At 45.5% G+C, this 26,949-nt stretch overlaps 1 protein-coding gene across 4 annotated transcripts in view; it reads right to left on the reverse strand.

Moving 5' to 3' along the window:
• Nucleotides 1–26,949, reverse strand: part of ANKRD6 (ankyrin repeat domain 6) — a 106,816-nt gene that overhangs the window by 37,961 nt on the left and 41,906 nt on the right. For 2 of the 4 annotated variants that reach the window (XM_030199095.1, XM_030199094.1), the window contains exons 3-9: nt 23,285–23,383; nt 20,432–20,530; nt 16,803–16,901; nt 14,594–14,692; nt 9,661–9,759; nt 5,655–5,732; nt 1,727–1,831 (exon numbers count right to left, since the gene is read on the reverse strand). In XM_030199095.1, the coding sequence (XP_030054955.1) occupies nt 1,727–1,831; nt 5,655–5,732; nt 9,661–9,759; nt 14,594–14,692; nt 16,803–16,901; nt 20,432–20,530; nt 23,285–23,383 (678 nt within the window). The remainder of the gene's footprint in view (nt 1–1,726; nt 1,832–5,654; nt 5,733–9,660; nt 9,760–14,593; nt 14,693–16,802; nt 16,902–20,431; nt 20,531–23,284; nt 23,384–26,949) is intronic. The other 2 variants (XM_030199098.1, XM_030199096.1) reach the window with 2 other exon arrangements.

The following is a 26,949-nucleotide window of genomic DNA, read 5'->3' on the forward strand; positions in this document are numbered from 1 at the left end:
GGACATGTTTATCTACTCCTACCCAAGATAATGTTCAAGCACCTTTCTGACCTCATTTGCAACTCTCTTCAACTAGTCCCTTATTTTCTTACGCCTGTTACTTTATCTCATCTATCTATATGTTCCATCTTTGTTTACACTCTATGCTGTCTATTAAAATGTTCTATTACACATCATGTTGACATTGTGAGTAGTATACTATTTATGAGGGGCATAATCGAACGCGAACGCCCATCTCCATGGGCGTCTACGTCCGAAAACGGGTATGTGAAGAGGCGGGACAGACCGTATTATCGAAAAAGATGGGCGTCCATCTTTCGTTTCGAAAATATGGTTTGGACGGACCAAATGCCATGGATTTGGTCCCTTCTGAGATGGGTGTTGTTTTTTTTTAGTGATAATGGAAACTAAAAACGCCCAGCTCAGAAACGTCCCATGGTCATGGGAGGGACAAATGTACAACACTACCATAGCTCTTAGGGGTGAAGGGGGCAACTACATGTGGGTACAGTGGGTTTCAGAGGCATCCCATTTACCACCACAAGTGTTACGGGTGGGGGTGGGGGGGTGGGCCTGGGTCTGCCTGCCTGAAGTGCACTGCAGTACCCACTAAAAGTGCTCCAGGGACAGGACTTGTTGCTGCTGTATAACCTTGGCACAGCAGTTCGCACCTGAAGACTAATCTCGCTGAAAACGTCCTTTATTTGAATAAGCACCTTTACTGACAGTTAACTGCAGATCAGAGGTTGTGCCCCACTGGCAACGAGTGTCGCTGGTACTGAGATTAGCACTAGGTCCGAGCTGGCAGAATGGTGAACAATGCCCTCTTTCAGCAACATTCAAGGTAAGAATTAAGTGCTGTTAACGTGGCTAACACATTAAAGGGATCTAAAAGTGTCTTACACAAATGGCCACTACCTCATGGACTACCGGAAACAAAACAGGGCACACTCTGACCCAGTAAGCAGAGGGAAAAGCACCATCAACCAACGAAGGGGCAGCTAGAATTATTCCAACTGCTTATTCTTTGCCATGCTGTCTAGGTAGGAACCTGGCTTACCTTATTCTGTACTAAATTTGTGCCACAGACTACTTCAAATTATCCAAACAATTTTGGGACAGACAGAAGGAAACGCTTCAGAACCTCACATGGCACTCCACTCACTCCACTCAGTGCTCATGATGTATTCGATCGGAGGCATAAAAACCTTCGGCCACCCCCCAAAAAAACAAAAATCATGGCAATACTACACAAAATTTGAACTTTTTTAAAAAATTGATTGTCACATCAAAAGTAGAACTGAACTTTGGTGTTCAACACAGCGCTCTACAAGGGCTTATCTTTCAATCTGACGGTGGCCAGCATTTCACAGTGTGAGGGAATCATGGGCATCAGACTGAAAGATAAGGGCATGTACAGCTCTGGGCTGAACACCAAAGTTCAGTTCTGCTTTTGATGTGACAATCAAGTTTTGAAAATAGGTTGGAAAAAAGTTAACATTTTTGTATTATTGCCACGATTTTTTGTTTCTTTGGGGTGGCAGAAAGTTTTTATGCCCATGATTGAATACATCATGAGCACCGAGTGGGGTGTCATTTGAGGTTCTGAGGCTTTTCCTTCTGTTTGTCCCTAATTGTTCGTTTGAACGATTTGAAATGGTCTGTGGCACAATTTTCATTTTCTACTGATATTTGAACTTCACTCCTCACAATATTTTATCGTTACCTTGCTCTGTACCACCTCTTCCCTTGGTACAGACTGAGCTCGCCTTTCTTCTTTAAGCTTCTCCCTCTTCTTCCTCAGGCTTCTTCCACGACGAAAGTGCAAAACCTAGAGAGAGGGAAACATTTCCAGTAAAGTTACTGGTCTACATTCTTGGCCAATATCTAAACTAACGGTATCACATATCGGTCACATACCGATATACTCATACCACCCCTCTCCTCAAAGTCACTTCACTGGCTTCCAATCAGATACCGCATACAGTTCAAGCTTCTCCTACTAACCTACAAATGTACTCGATCTGCAGCCCCTCCTTACCTCTCTACCCTCATCTCCCCTTACGTCCCTACCCGTAACCTCCGCTCTCAAGACAAATCCCTCCTTTCAGTACCCTTCTCCACCACCGCCAACTCTAGGCTTCGCCCTTTCTGCCTCGCCTCACCCCATGCTTGGAACAAACTCCCTGAGCCCATACGCCAGGTCCCCCTCCCTACCCATCTTCAAATCATTGCTCAAAGCCCACCTCTTCAATGTCGCCTTCGGCACCTAACCACTTTACCTCTATTCTAGACTGCCCCAACTTGACATTTCGTCCTTTAGATTTTAAGCTCCTTTGAGCAGGGACTGTCCTTCTTTGTTAAACTGTACAGCGCTGCGTAACCCTAGTAGCACTCTAGAAATGTTAAGTAGTAGTAGTAGTAACGGTATCACATGCGTCAAAAAGTCCAAATAGTACATCCATCATCAGAGAAACGGTACTCCACTTTACCATGACCGTGGTGGTGCTGCAATCCATAAACAGTACCAATAACAGAGAATCATGGTGCAACGGAAAAATTAAATGTTTTGATATAAATCATTTGCTTTTATTTTCTTTTTACCATTCTTTGAGACTGTACTTTAACAGAGGTCTATTTTCAAAATGTGCTGGGTAGTCAAGTGACCTGAATAACTTTATTCGAATATTCAGCAGAACTCATCCAAGTAACTGTCGCTGAATATATGTATAATGTTTAATGATAATATTAGCTAGTCTTTGAACTAGGACAAGACTGTGAAAAAAGTCAAATCCGTACAACAAATAAATCAACAATGGTATCAGACAACATATAAGCTACTGAAATTTTAAGATTAACTACCTTTATGAAGAGATTCACCCTAGGCAGTTCAAAACATTGAAATCGCTATACTGCTCTTAACTGAAAGGCAGAGCAGAGCGGTGTACATACTAGTTAAGACAGGATAAGAAAGAGGAACTACAATATTGGATAGTTTACCTCCTGTTCCGAGGCAGAGGGAGCAGGGAACCAGGGGAGCCGAGAGCAACGCGGCTGCTCCCAGCAGCTAAAAATGCACCCGGGGTGGGGTGGGGTGGGGTGTCATTGCGCCGGGGGGGGGGGTGCATCGGCGATCCACCCTGGGTGGCAGCCGACCTAGGATCGTCACTGAGCATAAGGATTATGGATATATTGAATATCTAACATCAGCTTTCATTTCAGATTACTGTACTTGTATATCAGCTGTCATTATGGAAGCTATTTCAGCCTGTCATAAGGTTATCAATAGAAATCAAACAAAATAAAACATGGAAAAGAAAATAAGATGATACCTTTTTTATTGGACATAATACATTTCTTGATTAGCTTTCGAAGGTCGCCCTTCTTCCTCAGATCGGAAATAAGCAAATGTGCTAGCTGACAGTGTATATAAGTGAAAACATTCAAGCATTACTATGACAGTCTGACAGGGTGGGAGGATGGGGGTGGGTAGGAGGTACGCATGGGGACATCAAAGCATATCATAATGGGTTCCTAGCCCATTATAAACCATAAAGTTGTATTTCTCTGTTGATCACCCCACCCCTCACCTATCCACACCCATCCTGTTAGAATATCAATGATATGCTTTGATGTCCCCATGCGTACCTCCTACCCACCCCCATCCTCCCACCCTGTCAGAATGTCATAGTAATGCTTGAATGTTTTCACTTATATACACTGTCATCTAGCACATTTGCTTATTTCCGATCAGACGAAGAAGGGCAACCTTTGAAAGCTAATCAAGAAATGTATTAAGTTATGTCCAATAAAAAAGGTATCATCTTATTTTCTTTTCCATGTTTTACTTTGTTTGATTTCTATTGATAACCTTAAGAGTGGACTAACACGGCTACCACAAGCCTGTCATAAGAAATTGATATTTTAACTTTCCTTGCTTCTAAAGCTTATCCTTGTGTGCTTAAACATGAAGATGTAAGAGCCAAAAAATATGAGAGGCTTAGGAAATTTCAGGAATATTATAATCTAGACATCATTATGCATCATTAGATAAACTATGTTATTCAATATATGGTAATATTATCTTTCCCCCAGGTCATGTTATATTCACTAAACAGAAATGCACATAAAAATTTTATGAATTCAGTGCATGAATACAGATGAGCCTAGGCCTGTTCCATGGATATTCCACATTTAAACAGATTTCTGACCTCAATATGGAAGCTGTAACTTGTCAAGACTAAGAGGAACACCACCATTTTGCAAAATGTCAAAGTCATGCTGGGATTTGCTGCATCGCAGTATAGCCTTCCGTAGAACCCCTGCAAGCTCCTTTGTAGAGCTCAAGCCACCATAAGTCTGATGTTTAGAAGCCTTGCAGGCTCATTTTCGAAAGAGATGGACGTCCATCTTTCAACATAAATCGGAACATGGACATCCGTCTCCCAGAGACGTCCAAATCAGTATAATCGAAACCCGATTTTGGACATCTCTAGTGAAAGTCCGTCACAAAGACGTCCAAATCTCAAGGGGGCGTATCGGAGGCATGGTGAAGGCGGGACTTGGGCGTGCCTAAGACTTGGATGTCTTTGAGCCATAATCGAAAAAAGCAGGGACATCCATGACTAACTCTTGGACGTTTTCACCCAGACGTGCTTTTTTTACGAATAAGGCACAAAAAGGTGCCCGAAATGATCAGATGACCACTGGAGGGAATCGTCAATATCCTCCCGTTACTCCCTCAGTGGGGAGTAACCCCCTTCCACCCTCAAAAAACATCATTAAAAATATTACGTGCCAGCCTCGATGGCAGCCTCAGATGTCATACTCAGGTCCATGACAGCGCATGCAGGTCCCTGGAGCAGTTTTAGTGGGTGCAGTGCACTTCAGACAGGTGGACCAAGGCCCACACCCCCCCCACCTGTTACATTTGTGGAGGAAACAGTGAGCCCTCCAAAACCCACCTCAAACCCTCTGTACCCACATATAGGTGCCCCCTTCACCCGTAAGGGCTATGGTAGTGGTGCACAGTTGGCGGGGCAGTGGGTTTTGGGGGGCTCAGCACACAAGGTAAGGGTGCTATGTACCTGGGAGCATTTTATGAAGTCCACTGCAGTGCCCCCTAGGGTGCCCAATTGCTGTCCTAGCATGTCAGGGGGACCAGTGCACTACAAATGCTGGCTCCTCCCGTGTCCAAATGGCTTGCATTTGGACGTTTTTGACTCGGACGGCTTTGGTTTCGAAAACCGCCGAAAGTCGAAGACATCCAAATCCAAGGACGTCCTTGGATTTGGACGTTCTTTGATTTGGACGTCTTTGACGGTATTTTCGAAATGAAAGATGGACGTCTATCTTTTTTCGAAAATACGCTTTTCCTCGTCTCCGGATTTGGACGTTTTACAAAGACATCCAAATCCCAACTTAGACGTTTTTGTCAAAAATGCCCCTCTTCATGTCGTACAAGGAGGAGCTTAGCACTATCTAGCCCATACCTATTTCACTTAACTCTTAAGTTTTCAACCAACTTCAGGTTGTGCCTTAACGATCACACGCTGCACCATGCTCAATTTATTCCACGCATCAAAAGCTGCATTCCCCACTGTTGTAGCATGGGGATTCCACACATAAGACTGGGTGACATTTTCACACTGTACCTGCGGGGCTTTGGTGAGGAGAACAGCAACTTCAGCACTATTGTGTTGTCTAGCTGTGTCCAGAGGCGTGTGTCCTGCCTACAACACAAGACAAAATAAGACTGAGTTATGTTCCTGTAGCTCTAGCAAGTACAGTAAGTATGTGTGGGAAGATTAACGAGCCTTGTTCCAATATATTTTATCTTTTACTTTCGTACTGACAATTGTTATTTGTTTTTTTTCTTAAATTTTGGCCATCATCTTCTTCCTGACTTTTTTGGGCTTCCAGCTCAGTTTGAACCTGCATCAACATACTGTGGTGCCAAGAACCTTTATTCGTAACTAACCAGGGCTTTTCCTCCATTTTTAATCCCCCTCGTCTTCCAGCTGCCACCGTGACAGTTTTTGGTAAGGGTCACAGACCACAACTCTCTCCAGAATGTGTGTGTGTGAGGTTGAAGGGGGGTAGACTTAGGTGTAATGTCAGGAAGTATTTTTTCACGGAAAGGGTGGTGGATATGTGGAATGCCCTCCTGCAGGAGGTCGTGGAGATGACAACAGTAATGGAATTCAAACATGCGTGGGATAAACACAAAGGAATCCTGTTCAGAAGGAATGGATCTATGGAATCTTAGTGGAGATTGAGTGGCGACGCCGGTAATTGGGAAGCAAAACCGGTGCTGGGCAGATTTCTACGGTCTACACCCTGATTGTAACTGAATAGATATGTAAAGTTCAAGAACAGTGCTGGGCAGACTTTTACAGTCTGTGCACCGAGAATGGCAAGGACAAATCAAACTTGGGTATACATATAAAGAATTGCATACCATGTAAAATAAGTTTATCTTGTTGGGCAGACTGGATGGACCGAACAGATCTTTATCTGCCATCATCTACTATGTTACTATGTTACCCCAAGTCCAGTCAATAAGTGTCACTGTGGTATAATGACTGGAACCTCCCTCTCCCACTTTCACCTCCTCACCCATGTATCTGTGGGCTTTCTTGTCCGTGAAGTGGCTGTGTCCTAGAGAGTTTACATGAGTGAAATTCCTGGCTTGGGAAATTGCAAGCATAAAATTTTACAACCAGAACATAACACATGTAAAAACTCCCTGGTTAGGAAATCTACATGCACGTTTATAGGCATAAATTCTCAATGTACACTCACAAGAAAAAAAGCATGGAAAGAGACTGGTGGAAACACATAAGAGTAGCCATACTGGGTTAGACCAATGGTCCATCTAGTCCAATATCCTGTTTTCCAATCAGTGGCCAAGTCAGGTCACAAGTATCTGGCAGAAACCCAAATAGTAGCAACATCCCATGTAGAATCTCAAAGAGTAGCAAGATTCCGGAATCCCAAATAGTAGCAACATTCCATGCTATCAATCCCAGGGCAAGCAGTGGCTTCCCCATGTCTGTCTCAATAGCAGACTACGGACTTTTCCTCCAGGAATTTGTCCAAACCTTTTTTAAACCCAGATATGCTAAACGCTGTTACCACATCCTCCGGCAAAGAGTTCCAGAGCATAACTAAAGTACACCTTTCCAATCTTGTTAAAAGTGATCCAACTTTAAAAAAATGCTACCTGGGATCAACTAAAAGCCAGCAGAGAGCTCAAGCACTAATAAGTACATAAGCATAAGCACTGCCACGCTGGGAAAAGACCAAAGGTCCATCAAGCCCAGCACTCTGTCTCCGACAGCGGCCAATCCAGGCCCCAAGAACCTGGCAAAAACCCAAAATTCAATAATGATCAATGGACTTTTCCTTCAGGAATCTGTCCAGACCCCCTTTAAACTCAGCAAGTTCAGTTGCCGTCATTACCTTCTCTGGCAATGAGTTCTAGAGTCTATCTACGCGCTGAGTAAAGAAAAAGTTTCTCCGATTTGTTTTAAACCTACCACATTCTAATTTCATCTTGTGTCCCCTGGTTCTATTATTGTTAGAAAGTGTAAACATACGCTTCACATCTGTCCGCTCTACCCCACTCATTATTTTGTAGACATCTATCATATCGCCCCTCAGCCGCCTTTTCTCCGGGCTAAAGAGTCCTAGCCATCTTAACCTCCCCTCAAAGGGTAGCTGTCCCATCCCTTTTATCATTTTTGTCGCCCTTCTCTGCACCTTCTCCAATTCCTTTATATCTTTTTTGAGATGAGGCGACCAGAACTGAACAAAATACTCCAGGTGCGGTTGCACCATGGAGCGATATAACGGCATTATAACATCCTCATGCTTGTTTTCCATCCCTTTTCTAATAATACTCAACATTCTGTTCGCCTTCTTAGCCACCGCAGCACATTGAGCTGAAGATTTCAACGTCCTATCCACAATGACTCCCAGATCCCTTTCTCGGTCCGTAACTCCTAATGTGGAACCTTGCATGACATAGCTGTAATTCGGGTTCCTCCTTCCCACATGCATCACTTTGCACTTGTCAACGTTGAACTTCATCTGCCATTTGAACGCCCAATCCCCCAGTCTCATGAGGTCTTCTTGTAATCTTTCACACTCCTCCTGCGACGAGATGTCCCTGGATAACTTTGTGTCATCTGCGAATTTAATTACCTCACTAGTTACTCCCATCTCAAGGTCATTTATAAATATGTTAAAAAGCAGCGGTCCCAGCACAGACCCCTGAGGGACCCCACTAACTACCCTTCTCCATCGAGAATAATGACCATTCAACCCTACTCTCTGCTTCCTATCTTTTAACCAGCTCTTAAAAGTCATTGCACAATGGTGACATTTAGGGGGCAGTTTAGGTGACCCAATACTGCATGGGGAGGTGCCCATTCTATAATGGCATCCAGGGGGCCCGATTCTATTATCAAATGCTAGAATAAACCCACATTGGCGTGCCAGGTCAATGGCAGGCGTAAATGGCCATGGCTAAGTGAGCCTACAACATGCGTAACTTGTATTTTATGTTGCAAGCATTAGTTGGAGACCCGCCCATGTCCTGCCCACGCTCTGCCAACATGTACGCTGCTTGTGGTTGCCGCACAACAGCACTTTAACGGTATCTTAGAGAAGAGTACGTAGTGCGCTTACAGAATTGTCCTTTGCATGGCCAAATTCTGGGGCCATGAACGGACTCTCACTCCACTGACTGGACTAAATTAGGTTGGGAGGGGAGAAAAAATCCTCCAGAGCTGCACATGAAGGTTCATGGTGCCAGAATTCCAGCCCTGGTTCCGATAGATCTGGAAGCCCAATGAGCAGCAGGTAAGGTATAAAGTGGGAACCCCCCCCCCCCCCCCCCCCAAAAAAAGAAACAAATCACTTCTTAAAAGAAACATAGGTCTGAATATATGTTTATATATGTTTGTAATCAGACCTAATAAGGTCTGACATATATTCAGATATACGTCAGACCTTATTGACCTACCAATCAGGAACTCTACAAGCTCATCACGAATATTCCTGAATCTCCACTACCCAAACTGTAAGGGACTGAAATATAAATTAACATATGCATCCAGCTTCTCTTTCAGGTGCACGCAAATTTGGAATGAACTACCAAAATCCATAAAGATAACACACGACATAGTGAACTTCCGTAAACTATTGAAAACTTATTTATTTAAGAAAGCATACAATAACCACTCATCATAAATTCAAATTAACAAAACGCAACTATACAACATGTATTCTCTATATCTCTACTGTTTTTGCTAATTATCTTGATTTCCAGTTTAATGATCCTAATTATTCAAGCTTTATTTGTCATGAATGAAGTTTAACCTATTACTTTTAGCTCTTATCATAGGACGAACTTTCCTCCTATAACCTAACCTAATTTGTCCCTTTACCCCAACTACGTTTTTCTCCTATCCGGAACTGGTAATCACCACTTACGGAATTATGTAAGCCACATTGAGTCTGCAAATAGGTGGGAAAATGTGGGATACAAATGTTGTAAATAAATAAATAAATTTTCCACCCACTCCCTGTTCCCAAATGCCAAAGAAAAAGCAAAAGAAAGTCCTAAAATGTGGGCCCAGGTGCTCTGCTCACACTGTTAACGATGGTCCCATCAGCTCCTGCTTCCAGTAACAGCTTGACCACCTTTTTATGGTTAAGTGCTGCAGCGACATGAAGTGAAGTGTCTCCAGCCTGTGGATGTCAAACGAGAGGTTAGGTTTTCGTTTTACATTTGGGTTTGATATTTAATTTTTCCCTGCATCAAACACAACCCAACCAACCTGTTTCCATCTTGCTACCTCTACGGAGTGCCACATGGCTCTATGCTATCAGTTGCGTGATCAACGGGACTCTTCCAATAATCCCAGGAGACGTAATGATGGAGTAAAAGTCCATCATTTTACTATCATTACGTTTCCTGGGATTTTTGAAAGAATCCTGTCGATCACTCTGCTCCTTTTTTTTTTTGTTTTTTTTTCACTTTGTCCTGTTTGTAGCACATCTTGTTTTTCCACCTCCACCTACGATTGGTTCATTTGTAAAACATTTATCCCAAATTTCTGTAATAACTCTGAACACAAGGCACCATCTTCTAACCTACATTCTAGGGACAGCGAAGGTGGCCATCTTCACTTTTGCATTCCATGAAGAGCAGTGGCGTTCCTAGGGGGGCTGGCACCCGGGGCGGATCACCAATGCGCCCCGCCCCCCCCGGGTGCAGCGCCCCCCCGATGCAGCGCGGACCCCCCCTCGGCGAAAGGACCCCCCCGCAAAGGAACCCCCCCCCACCGGGTGCACGCCGCTGGGGGGGGGGGGGTGCCGCGCGCGCCTGTCCTCCGTTGTTCCATGCTTCTTCTCTGCCCCGGAACAGGTTACTTCCTGTTCCGGGGCAGAGAAGGAGCATGGAACAACGGAGGACAGGTGCGCGCGGCACCCCCCCGGCGGCGTGCACCCGGGGCAGACCGCACCCACCGCCCCCCTCCCCCCTAGGAACGCCACAGATGAAGAGTCATGTGCCTTGGTCTACTTCACTGAGGTGCAGTGTTAGGAAAGAAATTTTGAGGCTCTTCAAGATATCAATACTTTTGAGAAAGAGAAACCAATAAGTTATGGTTAATTTCTCTACAACAGCCGTCTTCCTCTCCCTCCTTAGCTCACTGTGGCACAGTCACATCTGCTAATCAGGTGCCATCACGACAGATGGAGACAGTTCTGGTTTTGACTCCACTGTACCTGTGGACATATAAAACTCTGTCCTGGGCCCAGAGGCACTAAACTTTAACAACCCTTTTGCAACCCTTTAACGAACAAGTTTTAAACGGTGACATGCACTGAAGGCCTTTTTCTGACCTAGGTAGCAGCTAACGAAAACGGAATGCAGATGAGCAATTCGTGTACAAACCCCATTGTAACAAGATGCACTAACATTGTCCGATTGCCTTAACGCAGGAAAAACGCAGGAAATCTAACGGAGGTCTGTACCTCTCATTAGAGCTGCCCAGCTGCCAAAATGTAATGAAAAAAAAAAAAATTCGGGAGGGAGGGGGAAAAAACGGGCGTCAGGAGCTTCCTTTATTGACACCCGAGGTCCCTGCTGCTCCCCGCTCCCCCTGCATGGGGGAAAAAAAAGGATTGGGATGGGGCAAAGGCGCTCGTCAGGAGCGTCCTTTATGAGGGTCCTTGCCCCTCCCCGCCCGAGGTCGCCGCTGCTCCCCGCTTGCCAAAAATCCAAAGTTTAACCTGCCCCGGCTCGCCCCTCCCTTCCTCCCTTCTCCTTCTTCCCAGTTCCGCCTCCTGCTATTCTCCGCCCCATGCCCCGCCCCCGCCACCCTCCCTGAAGTCGTCGCCGCCGTTCCCCCCTCCATCGGTGCCCCCCTCCTTGTTACCAGGCCGTGCAGCGCCTCTCACCTCTGTGTGAGGGCGCTGCATGGGGAAGAACAGCTGATCGTCTCCTCTACAGTCTCCGACGTCCCTTCACCCTCCTGGGCCCCCCTCATCTGGTTAAGTCAGAGGAGGGCGGGCCCAGGAGGGAGGAGGAATGTCGGAGACGATCAGCTGTTCTTCCCCGTGCAGCGCCCTCACACAGAGGTGAGAGGCGCTGCATGGCCCAGTAACAAGGAGGGGGACACCGGTGGAGGGGGTGAATGGCGGCGACGACTTCAGGGAGGGCGGCGGGGGCAGAACTGGGAAGAGAGAGGAGAGGAAGGGATGGGCGAGCCGGGGCAGCTTAAACTTTGGATTTTTGGCAAGCGGGGAGCAGCGGCGACCTCGGGCGGTGGGGGGGGGGGGCCAGGACGCTCATAAAGGACGCTCCTGACGAGTGCCTTTGCCCCTCCTGAAACACATGTGTTTTGGGATTTTTTGTTTTTGTTTTGACGTTTTGGGACATGCGCAGAGCAGCCAGCATAAGCTTGGCTGCTCTGCGCATGCCTTACGGGCCGATTACGGACGTTTTTACCGAACGGTTAGTGAATGCAAGTGAGCTGCAATGAACAGCTCATTTGCATTCCCTATCCTTCGTGCATTCTTCGTTTTTTTACATTCGATAACTTCTTTAACGTTTTAGATTTTTTTACGTACAGTTGATGCATCTGGGCCCTGGTGACATGGAGCCAGTACACAACAACTGAGCCTGAATCTCCCCACAGGACACCTCACTACAGAAATAATGGGCCACCAGGGGCCAGCCCTGAAATCACACCTTATATTCTCTTTCACCAGGTTGCCAAGAATCCTTCATCTGACAGCAAGGACAGAGGACCTCTTTCTAGGAGGATAATGTTCCTGCCTAAGCGAGCTGCCCATCTCTCCCTCACTGCCTCATCCTTTCTCTTGGCTCAGGCCTCCTTAATCCTTTCGGCTAGTAGTTCGTCATGCTCCAAAACTTAACGCATCAAACTTTAATATGATATGAAACCCAGCACTTGTGATAGCATTCGATAAATGTCAGCAGATAAAAAAAAAAGTATTATATGACACTAAATGAAATTTGTTTATAATATCTAATGAAATAGGTGTGGTAGCCATGTTAGTCCACTCTTAAAGGTTATCAATAGAAATCAAACAAAATAAAACATGGAAAAGAAAATAAGATGATACCTTTTTTATTGGACATAACTTAATACATTTCTTGATTAGCTTTCGAAGGTCGCCCTTCTTCCTCAGATCGGAAATAAGCAAATGTGTGAGCAGATAGTATATATAAGAGAAACATCAAAGCATTACTTTGACAGTCTGACAGAGTGGGAGGGTGGGGGTATACATGGGGACATCAAAGCATTTCATTGATATTCTAACAGGATGGGTGTTGGTAGGTGAGAGGAGGGTAATAAACAGAGAAATACAGCTTTATGGTTTATAATGGGTTAGAAAAGCCAGATCCTTATTAAGTCCTGTTTGTTGGGTGTCAAAATATTCAATCATTCTTATTTCAAAGGTCTTACGTTCCTGTATTGTTTTAAAATTACCTTTCAATATTCTTACTGTGAAATCACTGGTGCACCCTCCCACTCTGTCAGACTGTCAATGAAATGCTTTGATGTTTCACTTATATATACTGTCATCTACCAACATTTGCTTATTTCCCGATCTGACGAAGAAGGGCAACCTTCAAAAGCTAATCAAGAAATGAATTAAGTTATGTCCAATAAAAAGGTATCATCTTATTTTCTTTTCCATGTTTTATTTTGTTTGATTTCTATAGATTCTACATGGAATGTTGCTATTCCACTAGCAACATTCCATGTAGAAGTCGGCCCTTGCAGATCACCAACGTGGCCGCGCAGGCTTCTGCTTCTGTGGGTCTGACGTCCTGCACGTACGTGCAGGACGTCAGACTCACAGAAACAGAAGCCTGCGCAGCCTTCTACATGGAATGTTGCTAGAGGAATAGCAACATTCCATGTAGAATCTCCAATAGTAGCAACATTCCATGTAGAATCTCCAATGGTATCTATTTTACTGTCATAGTAATGCTTGAATGTTTTCACTTATATTCACTGTCAGCTAGCACATTTGCTTATTTCCGATCTGAGGAAGAAGGGCAACCTTCGAAAGCTAATCAAGAAATGTATTAAGTTATGTCCAATAAAAAAGGTATCATCTTATTTTCTTTTCCATGTTTTATTTGGTTTGATTTCTATAGATTCTACATGGAATGTTGCTATTCCACTAGCAACATTCCATGTAGAAGTCGGCCCTTGCGGATCACCAATGTGGCCGCGCAGGCTTCTGCTTCTGTGAGTCTGACGTCCTGCACGTACGTGCAGGACGTCAGACTCACAGAAACAGAAGCCTGCGCAGCCTTCTACATGGAATGTTGGAATGTTGCTAGTGGAATAGCAACATTCCATGTAGAATCTCCAATGGTAGCAACATTCCATGTAGAATCTCCAATAGTATCTATTTTACTGTCATAGTAATGCTTGAATGTTTTCACTTATATACACTGTCAGCTAGCACATTTGCTTATTTCCGATCTGACGAAGAAGGGCAACCTTCGAAAGCTAATCAAGACATGTATTAAGTTATGTCCAATAAAAAGGTATCATCTTATTTTCTTTTCCATGTTTTATTTTGTTTGATTTCTATTGATAATGAAATAGGAAAAGTGAAATGAAAAATTATCATACATGCACCCTCTCTTAAAAGGCTGTTCTAGAAAGGTCTAGAATCCACATATTATAATACAATTCTTAATGTTTATAGTAGCAAAATAATTTGGTTGTACCACAGAAAGGCGGTATGTCAAATGCATGGCCCACAAATTTATATACCAAACAAACAAGAGGAAGACTCTCCGTGGAAATAAAGATAGAAGGAGCGATGATGACCAAAGGGAAGAATGATAGACAGACTCAGGAGTCCACCACAGTAACCAGATTTCTTAATGTCAGAAAAAGACCTCTCAAATTCAGTGCACACTGCTATATATCAGAATGACAGTGGGTTATTCGATTGGATAGATACTTTAAAATGGGAGTCTGAGGCAGCCTTGGAAGATGGGTGCATTGCTCCATGCACTGACCTGGTTCCTCTCATTCACAGAACAGAAAGCACTGAGGAGCACTCTAATGATGGACAAGTGATTATACCGAGCGGCAACGTGCAAACAGCTATCTCCTGCCTGCAAACAGAAACAAAGTGCTAAGCAGCTCATTTTGGTGGGTCATCAGCACTGGTTCAAATTTATCACATTTAGGCATGAAAAGAAAATAAAGAGATGCAATGAATTAGAAACAAAACATGTCTTTGATGGACCGGTCCCATGCTTTGAAACCATATCCAGGTTGAGGCCCCCTCTCCTTTGGGTTCTAGGAGATGTGCATGCTTAGGTGAGATGACATGCCTGGGGAAGAGGATGACCACCACTGCAAAGGTGACCCCCCCCTGCTGACCTATGAAGAGGAGGAGGAGGAACATAACATAAGAACATTAGACTAGCCATACTGGGTCAGACCAATAGCTCATCTAGCCCAGTATCCTGCTTCCAGCAGTGGCCAATCCAGCTCACAAGTACCTGGCAGAAAGCCAATTAGTAGCAACGTTCCATGCTACCAATTCCAGGGCAACCAGCGGCTTCCCCCATGTCCATCTCAATAACAAGACTATGCTCTTTTCCTCCATGAACTTGTCCAACCTTTTTTAAACCCAGATATGCTAACTGCCTTTACCACATTCACCGGCAATGAGTTCCAGAGCTTAACTATTCTTTGAGACAGAAAAATATTTCATCATATTTGTTTTCCATGCAATTTCATTGACTGTCCCCTGGTCTTTGTACTTTTGGAATGAGTGAAAAATCGATTCACCTCCACCCGCTCCACACCACTCAGGATTTTGTAGACCTCAATCATATCCCCCCCCCCCCCCAAGCCGTCTCTTTTCCATGCTGGAGAGCCCTAACCTCTTTAGCCATTCCTCATTTGGGATCAGGTCCACCCTCTCTCATCATTTTGCTCACTTTTCTTTGAACCTTTTCTAATTCTGCTATATCTTTTTGAGATACAGCGACCACCACTGCAGAGGTGACCCCTGTTGATCTGTGAAGGGGAGCAGGAGGATTGTCATGGCACAAGAATGCCACTGCAGAGATCGCATGCAGGGCAATCATGCTGAGGATATAAAGCAGTGGCGTAGTCACAGGTGGGCCTGGGTGGGCCGGGGCCCACCCAGTAGTAGCACATGTTTAGCGGTAGCTGGTGGGGATCCCAAACTCGGCCAGCTCAAGATTTCCCCCTGCGCATGCTCAGTTTTCATTGCATGCCTGCTACGTACTGCCAAGATGGAAAGAAGCGTTTTCTCACCAGCTGAGATATTTTTGGGGCGGTGGTTGGGGGGGGGGGGGGGGGAACACTTGGTGCCCACCCACTTCTTGCCTAGGCCCACCCAAAATCTGTTGTTTGGCTACGCCCCTGATGTAAAGGCAAGGAGAAAAAAAACGCATTTTTAAGTCTCTGTTAAAATCACATTTTTTTCTCCTTAGCCTTTAATCTTCAGTCTGGATAGACAGATTTTTGCAAGCCATCTGACTTGACTTGTTTGTAGTTAACATGAGTTTTGTGTCTTGGTTATGGTAGCTTCCTATTCCGTCTATTTTCTTTATTTTACATTTTTTATTGACCTGTTTTTCTTTAGAAAAGGTGGCAAAGTTTGAATAAACTATAAATGGATATAAGATTTGTGCCCCCTTCCCCACCTCCCACAAGAATGATCTATCCCATATACTTGCTCTAAGTTTCCTTAGTTGTAGAGGTATTACTTGCTCTCCTCTTTAACCGATTCAGAATTGGATCTAAATACTTTCAGATACCACCTGGTTACTCCTCTCTTTCTTCCTCTACAAAACTGGTACACCCTCAGCCACCCATCTCATACTCTTAATAAGTCACCTCTGCAAACGACATATTAAGCTGCGAGTCAAGTAGTTTGGAAAATGTCTTTAAAGCATAACTTCAGTGCTGTTATGAATGATGGAACAAATTGCTTACTCTGATGGAGAGGACCTCTATTTGCTCTCTAGGGCAGATGTTCACAAACCTGTCCTTGGAGCAGACCAATGAGTCAGATTATCAGGATCCATTACATGCAAATCACTCTCGTGCATATTTCATTGTGGATATTCTGAAAATTCAACTGGCTGGGGGTCGGTTTGGGAACCTCTGTTCTAAGAGTTTTGCTGAAAATTAAAATTAATACAGGTATGGTGCTCAAATATATAGATAATTGAGATTTACCTTATTTTTCAAGTCGGCCCGAGATCCTCCAAGTAACAAGAGACGGGTACTCTGGGCATGGCCATTCTGGCAAGCCAGGTGAAGAGGTGTGTTACCTGCCTTATGGACAACAAGATAATACAGTAGAACTGTCTTTAGAAAAGATCCAGAATGGAGAAAGTTGACCTTCTGGTCTCTGATTTTACTCTGGAAAGCACGATAGCTTTTGGTTACAAGCAGTGGCGTAGGAACGGCGGGGCGGTGGGGGTGGTCCGCCCCGGGTGCACGCTGCTGGAGGATAAAGAGAGCAGCCGCGTGCCTGTCACCTCTGCTGGTTCCCTGCTTCCTCTGCCCCGGAACAGGTTACTTCCTGTTCCGGGGCAGAGAGAGCAGGGAGCCAGTGGAGCCGACAGGCGCACGGCTGCTCTCTGCACCCTCCAGCAGCCAAGAATGCACACAGGGGGGGGGGGGGGGGGGGCTTGATGCGCCAGGAAGGGGGTGTCATTGCGCTGGTGGGGGGGGGGGTGTTGTGCTGCACCCTGGGGGGGGACGGACGCCGCTGCACTCAGGGAAGGGGTGTGCAGTGGCAATCCACCCCGGGTGGCAGCCGACCTAGGATCACAACTGGTTACAAGTGCATCCATAACTATGGGAAAGGCCCAAAAGCTGTTTTGAACAGGCACCAGAACCTGAGAATTATCCTTGTAAATGTCCTCTCTAAACCAAGTTTAGGTGCCTGGTATGTGGTAACTGTCAAAATCTGCACAACTGGCGATTTTTAAAATTTATAAGTGTACTCTGCAAAATGAAGAATTACACAGGTATTCCACTGGCATTTATACCTGCCCAAAATTAAGCACATCTCCTCCTGCTCCTCTCCCCCAACTAACTTGACTCTTGAGACTTGCGCCTTGGAAAATGCTTAATGGTGGAGATTTGTTTACCTTTCTGACAAGCAAATCCACCTCCAAGATGCCTTACTGAGAAAGGGTCTCTTTTTCCCTGCTATTGTGCATGCACATGTATAAAATTTGTCACATACATCGATCTCTTCCAGATCTGGAAACCCAGATTATTTAGGCTGCTTTGGTCACAGAATTGCTTGCATTTCTGTGTGCTTGCCACACACGGGAGTATCTTTAACTGGTGCTACACATTCACAGAGCCTTTTATAAAATATCTGCCTACTTTAGTCACCCAAGTTTGGTTTCCTTTTTGGCACTCAGCCTAGTTTCATAACATTATCCTCTCAATACATTCAGACCGAGGCGGTTAGCTTGGCAGAGTTTAAAAAGGGGTTAAACGGTTTCCTAAAGGATAAGTCCATAAACCACTGCTAAATGGACTTAGGAAAAATCCACAATTCCAGGAATAACATGTATAGAATGTTTGTATGTTTGGGAAGCTTGCCAGGTGCCCTTGGCCTGGATTGGCTGCTGTCGTGGACAGGATGCTGGGCTCGATGGACCCTTGGTTTCTTCCCAGTGAGGCATTACTTATGAGGGAGTCTACTACTACTAATCATTTCTATAACGCTACTAGACGTACGCAGCACTGTACACGTTATATGCAGGTATTTTCTCTGTCCCTAGAGGGCTCACAATCTAAGGGGCCCTTTTACTAAGCCATGTAGGCGTCTATGCGCACCCAATGTGCGTCAATTTGGAGTTACTGCCCGGCTACCGTGAGGCCTGAGCGGTAATTTTGTTTTTTTTTTATATGAGTCTGCTACGCATGCCGGAAAATAATTTTTATTTTCCTGCACGTGGCGGAAACTGGGCGCTGATCGTCATTCTATGTGAATAGATGATTACCGCATGAGACCTTACTGCTAAGTCAATGGATCTGTCTGCGTCCAAAACATGTGCCTACACTAGCACGGCCCATTTTTTGGCGCACCTTAGTAAAAGGACCCCTCAGTTTTACACCTGGGGCAATGGAGGTTTAAGTGACTTGCCCGAGGTCACAAGGAGCTGCAGTGGGAGTCAACCTGGCTAACTCCTGCAGTCAGTGCTGAGCCCAGAAATACAATGCCAGGCCATTTCTGGTGACCGGCATTGAATATCTGGTTCATTTTTTGCTGGTTTAAATTTAACCAGCCAAGCTGATATTCAGCACTGACCAATTAAGTTTGAACCAGCCAAAGATAGGCTGCCAATCCTGGCCAGTTAAATGCTTCTGAATAGGGGGCTTGTGTCCTGCAGTTGCGTACCAAGGGGGGGCGGTGGGGGTGGTCCGCCCCGGGTGCATGCCGCTGGGGGGGGGTGCCGTGGCGCGCGCCTGTTGCCCTGTCTCCGAGTTCGCATGTGTTCACTGCTCCTTCTGCCCCAGAACAGGTTACTTCCTGTTCCGGGGCAGAGGGAGCAGTGAACACATGTGAACTCGGAGCCGACAGGGCGACAGGTGCGCGCCGCGGCACACCCCCCCCCCCAGCGGCGTGCACCCGGGGGGGGTGTCATTTCACTGAGGGGGGGGGGGCGCCGCACTGCACCCGGGGGGGGGACGCATCGGCGATCCGCCCTGGGTGTCAGCCAGCGTCGGAACGCCACTGGTGTCCTGGTCAATTTTCCACTTTCAGGCGCTGGGGCTGTACCACAAGCTATAACAAGGCAATTCTGATGAACAGATGAACATTAACAGTAACTTTAACAGTCACTGCAGCTGACTTTCACACAATTTCTCTGATGGAACGCTCCCAAAAATAGCATTGGATTCAGTGCCAGCGTTCATTCTGTCTGCCTAATTAGACGGGCTACCAAACTTGGACCTGAAATAACAGGAATTGGTGTGACGCAGCACATATATTTCACATATTTAATATGTGTAGCACTCATATGCTTGTGGGGGGTGGGGGTGGAGGGGGGAGAATTCATCTTAGATCTCCCAAGTCACAGGTACTGTACCTTCTACACCTTTCCAAAAGCTGGTGTGTCTTCCTTAGCACTGGTGGGCTCCGGCTTTCAGAGATCAGAAAATCAAAATTCCACCCCAGGGACAATGATGGATGTTCAAATGCTTCACAAAGTGTTCACAGACTTCAGGAAGAATGTTATCTGTCCAGTACTCTTTACTGAGGCATGTGGGTATTTGTAAGAGCAGAGGAAGGGTGGACTGATTTCAGCGGCCGGTTGAGAAGCAGGGAAGCCAACGTTCAAATCCTGCTGCTTCTCTCAGAGATGCTCCTTGTGATTTTGGGCAAGACATTTCATCCTCCATTGCTTCAGGTACATTTAAAGCCCCCCCCCGGGGCAGAAATTACCTATTGCCCCTGCCCATAACTTGTCTTTTGCTCAGGTTTAGCAATGCAAGTGCTTAAATCCAGTCATCCCCACAGAGAAAGAGAGCCTGCATTACATTCAGGCACTACACAGCCCCTGAGAGCATGCTATGCTGCTGGGGGACTTCAGCCTTACAGGAGACACGATGCTCTTACCTGACCCTAAGAATCATGACAATATGGGAAGGTTGGTTTTGTCCACCACATAAAAGGAAATTTATCAAACACTTTCGGGGGGGGGGGGGGGGGGGGGGGGGGGGGGGGGGGGGGGGGGGGGGGACTGGACATTATCACTGAAGCAGTTCCTCGTTAAAGAGTAAACACTTCCTGATCAGCATATCAAGACTGAAAATCATCAAGACGCCTGGCTCACCTTGTTCTTGACGAGAACGTTGGCTCCTGCTTTGACCAGCAGTTTGACCGACTGGCTGAATCCATGCCAAGCAGCTTCATGAAGGGAGGTGTTACCATCCTGCGAACCCAAACAAGAACAGCAAAGTTCACGGGCAGGCTGAGGGCCAGGCACAACACCTCTATTTCATTCATTCATCTATTTAGTTATCTAAAAACGCTTCTAACCTGACAATCACTGGAAGTTTCAGGTGATCATTTTGATCATTTCTCACATCTGCAATGGCTCTATTTTGATCACTAAGGTCTGCTCATAAATGCAGGAGCAGGTTAAGAGGTCATTTTTCTTTTCTTTAATGTATTCAAGTAAACTTGATATACTGCCAAAATATACATAGTGCTGCTAAGTACTATAGTTAAAAAAAAACAACAGGAAATCATAAGAGAAAAATAATAATACCAAAAGAAAAAAAAATCAGGAAGGTACCTATAAAGAATGAAGAAGAAGAAAAGAGTGCGGGAAAGGGAAAAGGGGGACTATTTATTTATTTAAAGTCATTCATCTTTTATATTTTTATTAGAAATATACCTGTACAATAACCATCAGAACAATAACAGATGTATTCTGTTCCACCCCCTCCTCACCCAACAGCTCCCCAAACTAGTTATTATCTGCCCCCTTAAAATAACGGGAATACATTTCAGTTGGTGCAAATGGTTGCGCCTAAAGTTACGCACGATTCCCAGGCGTAAGCTCTATTTTATAAATTTTGCTTAACTTTAAATGCCACTTACAGCGCTTTTTTGGCGCCATATAGAGAATCTAGTCCTATATATTCACATAAGACACAATTTAGCTTCCCAAAGAACTCCCCAATGTGGGGCGCCTTCACTCGCTTCCAACCTCTTGCTACCACCAATCTAGCCTCGATCACTGCCGAGTTGACCTATTTGGCCTCAATTCCCTTTCACCCCAGAGGTGTCCCATTCAAGAGAGCTATATGCATTCCCTGAAGTATTGCCTCATTCTTCACCCCCCTCCTGTTGAACTGAATCACTTTGCTCCAATATTTTTGTACTTTCTCAAAGCTCCACTGCATATTACTGACCTTTAAATGCATCCATTCTGCAGCCCCCCCCCCCCCATTACCTTTCCACTCTCATCTCTCCCTACATTGCTCCCCGTGAACTCCGCTCACTGGACAAATCTCTCTTGTCGTTCCCCTTCTCCTCCACTGCTAACTCCAGGCTTCGTCCCTTTTCCCTCGCGGCACCCTATGCCTGGAATAGACTTCCTGAGCCTGTACGTCTAGCTCCATCTCTACTTGTTTTCAAATCTATGCTGAAAACCCACCTTTTCACCACTGTTTTTGGCTCCTAGCCACTACTCAATTGCCCTCCCCTTGTTCCTTCTCGCCCAGTACTTCCCTCGCCCTTAATTGTCTTGTCTGTCTGTATTTTTAGATTGTAAGCTCTATTGAGCAGGCACTGTCTCTCTGCGTCAGGTGTTCAGTGCTGCGTGCGTTTGGTAGCGCTATACAAATGTTAATAATAATAATAATAATATGTGTGAATGTACTCATTTGCCCACATCCATAGCAAGTCCTTATTGCATCCTTGATATATCTGTGCTAAGCAGGGCTTTTTTTGAGGGGGGTACTGAGTACCGGCACCTTTTCCATTGTCTGCTAAAACTGACCCATGGTCCCCAAGTTTTAATGAAAGAGCTCAGGCTCTACACACCAATTCTGCCTTGTCATAGGTTCTGACTGGTTGCAGGGGGCCTGCTTGTTGTATTTGGTGAATCCTTAATTGAGTTCAGGACAGGCCAGTGACAATATTCCTTTTGTCACTGGATGATGAAAAGGCATTTGACCACCAGGTACATTGGCCATATATATTTCAAGTGCAGGAACTTATGGGGATCCAAGAGATTTTTGGAGGGAATAGAGGTGTTATTAGGGGGCCAGAGGCAAGTTTCAAGATCAATGGAGGGTACATGCCCCCATTTGAATTTCCATATAATTTCATTGAGCGTCCCCTGGTTGTTGTACTTTTTGAAAGACTGAAAAATCGATTCACTTTTGCCCGTTTTACACCGCTGAGGATTTTGTAGCCCTCAATTATATATCTCTCCTCAGCCGTATCTTTTCCAAGACGAAGAGCCCTAACCTCTTTAGCCTTCCCTCATACGAGAGGAGTTCCATCCCCTTTATCATTTTGGTTGCTCTTCTTTGAACCTTTTCTGATTCTGCAATATCTTTTTTTAAGATACAGCAACCAGAACTGAACGCAATACTCAAGATGAGGTTGCACCATGGAGCTAGAAGAGGTCTAAATACCAGACATTCAGTAAAATATAACATGACAGCGACTGTGCTTATAAAAAGGGGCTATCAACCCCATCTAACTCAGTCAACTCTGGAATGCCCTACCAAGATCTATCCGAGCGATCAACAACTATCTACCCTTCCGGAAACTGCTGAAAACCCACCTTTTCAAACAAGCCTACCCAAATGACCCAACTTAGCCTAGGGGCCCTCCCACACAACAAGAACAGATCAGACAACAATCCATTTCATCTTAGACCTCGTCCTCTATTAATGCCCTTATCCTCGCCCTACCTATCCCACACCTACTTCATACCCCATCCCCTATTAATTCCACTCTATCCCCCGCCTCTATCCCGCCAATACTACCCCTTCCCCTGTTCATCTCACACGCACTATAATATACGTTTTCTCTACTACACTTTGTAACCTACCACTATGTAAGCCGCACTGAACCTGCTATGAGTGGGAAAGCGCAGGGTATAAGTGTAACAAATAAAAATAAATAAATCTAGCGGGTACCTGTCTACATTTTGGCAGTTTACCTTGTCTTGTCGGTCCAAAGCACAGCCCTCGTGAATGAGCGCTGCCAAGACCTCAGTGTTCCCCACAATAGCAGCTCGGTGTAATGCCGTCTGGTCACCCTGCAAGATGAAATGGCATGTTAGCGACTTCAGCAACACCTGCCCCGGCAGCTGGACACTAAAGAGACATTGGCACAGCAGCAGAATGGGGATTTGGAGAACTTTCATTAAAAAAAACCCAAAATAAAAGTTACCTATGTGGGCTATTGTTAAGATGTGTTATTTTACTGTTAACTCCAGTTATTAGGATCTAGGGGCCCTGTTTACTAAGCCACGTTATAGGGAAAGAGAAATGGGACTTGATATACCGCCTTTCAGGCGCGTTAAGTGTCTTTAACTCGCGTTAACTATGTATGCACGTTAACCGTGTACGTGCCTGCAATATCCCTACCAGGCGTGTACACGGTTAGCGTGTGCGCTAATTGTAGGTGCGTTAAAAACACTAATGCGCCTTAGTCAACAGGGCTCTAGGTCTCGCTGCATAAAATGGGACCTTTGCTAAAATAGCACCAGTTAAGAGTAGCTCATGTTGATAACTTTGCCCCTGTATCTAAATCTTCTGGAGTTACTACTGGATCCCACCTCTCTAATTACGCTTTGCAAATCTTAATTCTTGGGATGTTTCTTATATTTAATATCCAAATTAAAATGTAATACATTTCAGAGCCACATCACACTCGCCATAAACTGAAGGACGAGAAGCTGTACAGAAACATGCAACAGGAATCTACTTGGCACAATCTAGTATATTAATTTGCATAACGAAAAGAAAAGAAGGGGCGCGCGAACGCACGTAGAGTAAAAGAAAATCGCGGGCTAGGCTGCAAAACGGTTTTCCGGGGCTGACACGGAGAGGGACGAAGCTACGTCTCTCTCCAGCGCGGAAACAGAAAAAACTGAGCGGGAGCGGGAGCGCACGGGCGGGAAGACGGCCGCGCATGTGCGGTGGGCGTGCCCCGCGTGCGGGACCTCCCGCGAGATTTTTCTTCCGGTTTTGAGGGGCTGCCGTGGACGTCAACCCAGTCGTGAGAACAAGTAGCCTGCTTGTCCTCGGAGAACTATCACTACCCGCTGTCAACAACACAGCAACACTTTTCAAAGCTCCATTTTACCAGCGCTTCCAGTATCCCTTGGCGTAATGGGTGGAGGTCAATGAGATCTACTTATACAACGTACACTAAACCTCTCCGTAAGATCATCTGCTACGATAATAGAAGGTTTATCCCAGCCTCCTTTCAATCCTTCTCCTAATTTTATTCATGTTCACCAGTACAAGAATGACACAAGAAGCACATTTAATGACTTAGTCAAAATGCGAGGCCATCAGAGGTGCTCTAATGTACTATTCCACTAATGCTATTCACAATGCAATAACATAATGACATAGTAAATGACGGCAGATAAAGACCTGTACGTTACATCAAGTCTACCCAATGAGATAAACTCATTTACATGGTATGTGATACTTTATTTGTAGTACTTTGCGTTATATGATGGCAGACTCCATATTGGAGTGGAGGAGTGGCCTAGTGGTTAGGGTGGTGGACTTTGGTCCTGGGGAACTGAGGAACTGAGTTCGATTCCCGGCACAGGCAGCTCCTTGTGACTCTGGGCAAGTCACTTAACCCTCCATTGCCCCATGTAAGCCGCATTGAGCCTGCCATGAGTGGGAAAGTGCGGGGTACAAATGTAACAAAAATAAAATAGATACTATTGGAGATTCTACATGGAATGTTGCTACTACTGGAGATTCTACATGGAATGTTGCTATTCCACTAGCAACATTCCATGTAGAAGGCTGCGCAGGCTTCTGTTTCTGTGAGTCTGACGTCCTGCACGTGCAGGACGTCAGACTCACAGAAGCAGAAGCCTGCGCGGCCACATTGGTGATCTGCAAGGGCCGACTTCTACATGGAATGTTGCTAGTGGAATAGCAACATTCCATGTAGAATCTCAAATAGTAGCAACAGTGGAGGAGTGGCCTAGTGGTTAGGGTGGTGGACTTTGGTCCTGGGGAACTGAGTTGATTCCCACTTCAGGCAGGCACAGGCAGCTCCTTGTGACTCTGGGCAAGTCACTTAACCCTCCATTGCCCCATGTAAGCCGCATTGAGCCACTGCCATGAGTGGGATAGCGCGGGGTACAAATCTAACAAAAAAAAAAGAAAGACTCCATATTAGAGTTGGGTAGTTGCTGAATACTACAACATGTACCCCCCCCCCCCCCCCCCAACTACTACATCAGCAAGGTTTGCCTTCTTCAGCAGCCTAGGAAAACAGGGCAATTATCCCGGTTCCTCCTCCTATTTTTTTCATGGAGCAGTGGTGATCTTATTTGACGGATTTTAGGCTACATGGAGTAGTGCACAGGCTGCAAAAAACCTATCTACAGAAACACACACAATCATTAAAAAAAAACCAGACCTTATGAGGTTGTCTAGTCCAGCCTTCGAGCAGGATTTACTCCACCTACATCATCCTAAATCAGGGGTTCTCAACCCAGTCCTCAAGACACCTAACCAGTCAGATTTTCAGGGTATCCATAATGAATATAAATGAGATCATTTGCATGCACTACATTCACTGTATGCAAATAGATCTCATGCATAGTCAGTGTAGGTTATCTCAAAAACTAACTGGTGGATGTATACTGGACTGGATTGAGAACCACAATCCTAGACAGATTTTGTTTACCTTAGAAACCTGCAGTGGTGGAAATGTCACCATCTCCTCAGGTAACTTGTTCCAATGCTCAAATTCTCTTGCAGGTTAAAAGCGTCCTCCTAGGCTCATCCCCTGCTGTCGTTTCTGCACATTATTTTGTGTCCTTCCCTCAAAAGAGATGGACAAAATTCAATCCCAATACACTTTTTAATTCCTCCCATCTCCCCCACCCAATCCTCATTTTATGTATGTGAAGATATTTCTCAACTCTCACCCCCCCACACCACTAGCCTTCTCATCTATACATACACACACACATCCCAATATTCAGCTGGCAGCAGTAAGCATTTTTTAAAATGCTGATTGTTGCTGGTTAAATTATCCCTAGACATTCAGTAATGGGCCACGTCCAGGCACTGACACTGAATATCGGGGGATAATTTTGGGCAGGCTGAGTGCCAGAACTTATGCAGGCTGGGCCAATATTTAGCCAGGGCCCACATTAAAAAAATGCGTCTCCAGTTGAATATCTGGTCGGGCATGTAAAAACTTTTTTTTCAAAGAAACCCCAAGCTCCCCCAACAATGTCCCCTCTTTCCCTCCCCCCTCTCCCTAGCCTGCATCAAGAACCCCCACAGAAGACCCCTCTCGTCCCCAGCCTTGCAGGTAGACCCTTTCCCGGGCTTACCTGTATCCCTCTGGTGGTCCAGTGGGGTCATTGGGGGCAGGAGTTCAGCCCCCCTTGGCTCCTGTCTTTTGTGGCACCTCTTTTGCCGTGAGCGGTCACGGCAGCCATTTTAGAAAGGTACCGCAAGGGGCAGGAGTGGCAGGGCTACGCTCCTGCCCCCAACTACTCAGCTGGACCACCAGGGATACAGGTAGGCCTGGGGGCCTACCTACATGGCTGAAGGGGTGTGGGGTCTTGAAGAGGGCTGGGGGAGGGGCAGGAAAAAGGGGGACATT

This window comes from Microcaecilia unicolor, chromosome 3 (genome assembly GCF_901765095.1).
Source record: "Microcaecilia unicolor chromosome 3, aMicUni1.1, whole genome shotgun sequence".
Taxonomy (NCBI): Eukaryota; Metazoa; Chordata; class Amphibia; order Gymnophiona; family Siphonopidae; genus Microcaecilia; species Microcaecilia unicolor.